The sequence below is a fragment of the Nipponia nippon genome, unplaced genomic scaffold (assembly GCF_047370975.1).
Source record: "Nipponia nippon isolate SJK-2023a ecotype South Korea unplaced genomic scaffold, ASM4737097v1 scaffold_6, whole genome shotgun sequence".
Classification (NCBI taxonomy): Eukaryota; Metazoa; Chordata; class Aves; order Pelecaniformes; family Threskiornithidae; genus Nipponia; species Nipponia nippon.
The window spans coordinates 17,155,314-17,158,771 of NW_028262380.1; the positions used below are offsets into that span (position 1 = coordinate 17,155,314).

The 3,458-nt window shown below is 38.8% G+C and overlaps 1 protein-coding gene across 1 annotated transcript; it reads right to left on the reverse strand.

Moving 5' to 3' along the window:
* Positions 1-381: 381 nt before the first annotated feature.
* On the reverse strand, positions 382-2,748 carry FGFBP1 (fibroblast growth factor binding protein 1). Its single transcript, XM_009462930.2, has 2 exons — positions 2,678-2,748; positions 382-1,373 (listed from the first exon to the last, which is right to left on the reverse strand). The coding sequence occupies exon 2, from the start codon at positions 1,346-1,348 to the stop codon at positions 632-634; it is 717 nt and encodes a 238-aa protein (XP_009461205.2). The 5' UTR covers positions 1,349-1,373; positions 2,678-2,748; the 3' UTR covers positions 382-631.
* Positions 2,749-3,458: the final 710 nt, after the last annotated feature.

The window sequence follows — 3,458 nt, forward strand, 5'->3', positions numbered from 1 at the left end:
GCTTTGCAAAATTATGGAAAAACCTGAAAATCTTGTTGCCCTTCATTATCACAATGATGAATTGAAAAACTAATAAGATAGTTCCCTATCAAACTGTTGCTTGCACTGGCTGAGAAAGCTGAAGTCTGCAAAGCTGCAGAAGTATTTTTAAAACTGCTTTATAAGCAACATTTTGCGTAGATCCTGTGAAAGATCAATCTTTGACAAGGACTTAGCACTTACAGAGAAATCTAGTTAAACACAGAGAGAGAGACAATATTTTGAATATATTTTGAAGTTTATTTTTCTTAATTTTTAGGGCAAAAGTATTGTACATAACCAAGAAGTGCATGGCACTGAATTCATCACTTTGGCTAGCACAGCTCAAAGAGGGGCATTGAGACTACTTATATACTTCTGTGTAGAGGATGTAACACCCATTGGTAACACCTGTGTAGCAATCTACATACAAATAAAATCTATAACATCTTCAGCTATGTCAAGTGTAGTCTGTTGTGTATATACAAAACCAGAAAAATACACACCTTTTTTTCTTATATACACTATATAACATGAGAATAAAATCTGGAATAGTTTGCAGGAACTTAGATGAGACTGGACTTTCATGATACAGAGCTTTAGAAACACTTTCTCAGCATTTTTTGTCTTGCACCATTGTGATAAAAAAGTTGCAGAAAGAAAGCAAGCTTTCTGGACAGTATTCCTCAGCCACCTTTTTCTGATCAATATAATCTATGTCTTCAACACAGTCTTGAGGACTGTGTTCTGGCTTTTTTTCAGTCACAGAGGCAGCTGCTGGAGTCTGAACAACTTCTTTTGCATGATGAATTGTGTTCCCTTTTGCAGGACCCACTGATGTTAGTAGGCTTGAGTGGGTCAACTTGAGATGAGCACTTCGTGGGCCTTTCCTACATACTTTAGATTTTAGGACACTTTTGGAGTCTTGACAGATCTGCTTCTGCTTCTTTAGCGATCGGGAGACTTGTTTCCAGTAGGATTTCTGGTTTGCTGCATACTGTGGGCAGGTGGAAGGGTCTCCAGAGAATTCACACCAGAACTCACTGTCACCATGCTTGCACTCTACGTGCACAGTAGCAGCATTCATGTCGGTCACTGCCCAGGTGCACTCAGCATTTTCTTTGGTTTTGAACTTGCCTTTAGGAGATGCTTTTCCTCCTTTTGACTTCCGCCCTTTTTCATTTTCTCGGTTAGATTCGGTTTGGTTTTTTCCACGGTCTTCTATGCCTTGTCTTCCCTTTTTTCTTTCCTTCTGTCTTTCACAGTTGGCTAGTAGCATCTGGGAGACTAGAATCAACACACAAAGAAGTCCAAAGCTTTTGATCCTCATGGTCTCTGTTTTGCTTGTTATCTGCCTTCAAAACAAACAAACAAAAATATAAAAACATTTTCACTTAATGCTGGACTCCATTTGGCAGTTGCAGTATTTCAGACATGGTATTGCACTGCTCTTTGATATCTATGAAAATGATGTTACTGGCAAAATCCTCTGTCCTTTGTGTGAATAATACCTGGTTTCTAGAACCATTACGTATTATCCTTGACAACTGTAGATGGCTATGGAGGAAGTCCTTCTGATCCAATTACTTACTTATCTATGCAATGTGGAAGAGAACAGAGTCACTCCCAGGACATGCTACTGCCCAGTGACTCAGGTACCTTAATTAAAATCTCTTCTGCAGCCAGAGAAGGAATTTGAATCTGGGATTTGTCAGTCTCAGGTGGATATCTTAAACTACAGCATATAAAGCAGTTGTTGCTCCCGTGATCTCCCATTTTGTAAATAGCACATACGGAATTTTGACTCCAACCTCTGGCTAGTCTTTAAAAATATGCCAGACAGAAAGGAAACCATTTGGTTCAAGTTGAGCAAAATTATTTCTTAGGCATCCTGAAAATTGTCTTAATTCACCGGTTATGCCAGTATTTCAGTTTTCTGTAGTAGTTTTTCCAGACACCAAAAAGTAACCATTGATGCATTCTTTGCTGCCTTGACTGCTAAGCAAACAGACCTTTTTACTTTTGAAGACACCTGCACTTTAGACACTGGGCTGTGTCTAAAGCTACCAAATTCAAGAGACAAATATGCAACTTCAGTTCTGAAATGTAGCTAGTTAGCAAATTATTATCAAGCTGATCCTTACATCTGCACAGAGCACATTTATTTCTGTAGGTGTTTCTCTTTATGAAGTAGCTTTCAAGACCAGAGCATACAATAATAGTAGAGGGTTTAAATCTGGCATTTATTTGATTGAATCCCTAAATGTATTTTTCAGATGTTTCCATCATAGCCGTTCCTGTAGTCAAGTTTCCATGTTAGAAAGCAGAAATTCATGTGTAGGCAGGCTAACAAGGAACCTATTTCAACATTCAGCTATCTACAAATATATTTAGTTACATAAATTTAGAATCCAGAATAGATAGGTAGCAGCAGATGTGAGTAGGTCCTGCTTTTGCATAGTTCTTACTTGGCTTGCTTCATGCCTTATACTATACATAGAGATTTGCACTCCGTAAAACCCTCTTTAGAGAACATCATGTAGCATTTACAGTTCTGTTGCAAATACAGCAACTAATAACATGGAAGTGAATAATGATGTGACAGTAACCTTCTGTTGCAAGTGAAATGGTGCAAAAGTAGGATGACGAAAAGACATACCTTGCACAGGGCTTGGAGATGTCCAAACACAACTCCTGATGCGACTCGTCTCTTTCAAAAGAATCAGAGCTAGTTGTAAAAGCAGCATGGTATTTATAAAGGCAGAGACACACCTTCAGGTCTTCAGCAAGGTTATTACAACACAATAGGATCCTTCAGTGCCATGCCCATTTACCCCTGACACACCCCTTTGGAAAAGGGCCAGCTCTCATTCTTAGCACAAAAAAAAAAAAAAAAAAGAAGAACAAAAAAAATGCAGTCATGGTGGGGTGACAAGGTGTGTTTGTGTAAATTAGATGTTACTTTAGCCAAGTCCTTCCCTCTTTATGAACACTGATAAGAACTTTATTAGGTCATGAGCTTCTCTAAAAGCTTTTCCCAGCCATTGGGGGATGTATCCTGCAATGCCCTCAACAAGTTGCACTACTGTTGTGTTTAGCAGAATTTGGGTAGCGTTCAGTGATTCTTTGTGAAACGAAAACCATTCCACAAAGCATTTCAAAGTTACCTTTCAAACATTTCGTTACCTCCTGTCACAAAAATATATTGGAGAACATTTACAAATCAAAATAAGTAATTATTCTGCATCAAGGACAGCATTCATTATGGTGAGATGGTCATAAGCACCAAGTTCAGAAATAAATACAAGCTCCCCCAGAATTAGTGGCTGTGTGGGGTCTAAGAGCGAGGATCAATTGCACAGCACTGATCTATGCTCCTCCCTCTCTGCCGGCTTTTGTGCATGTAAAGAAGCGGGTTACATCACAAGATTTCATTATGG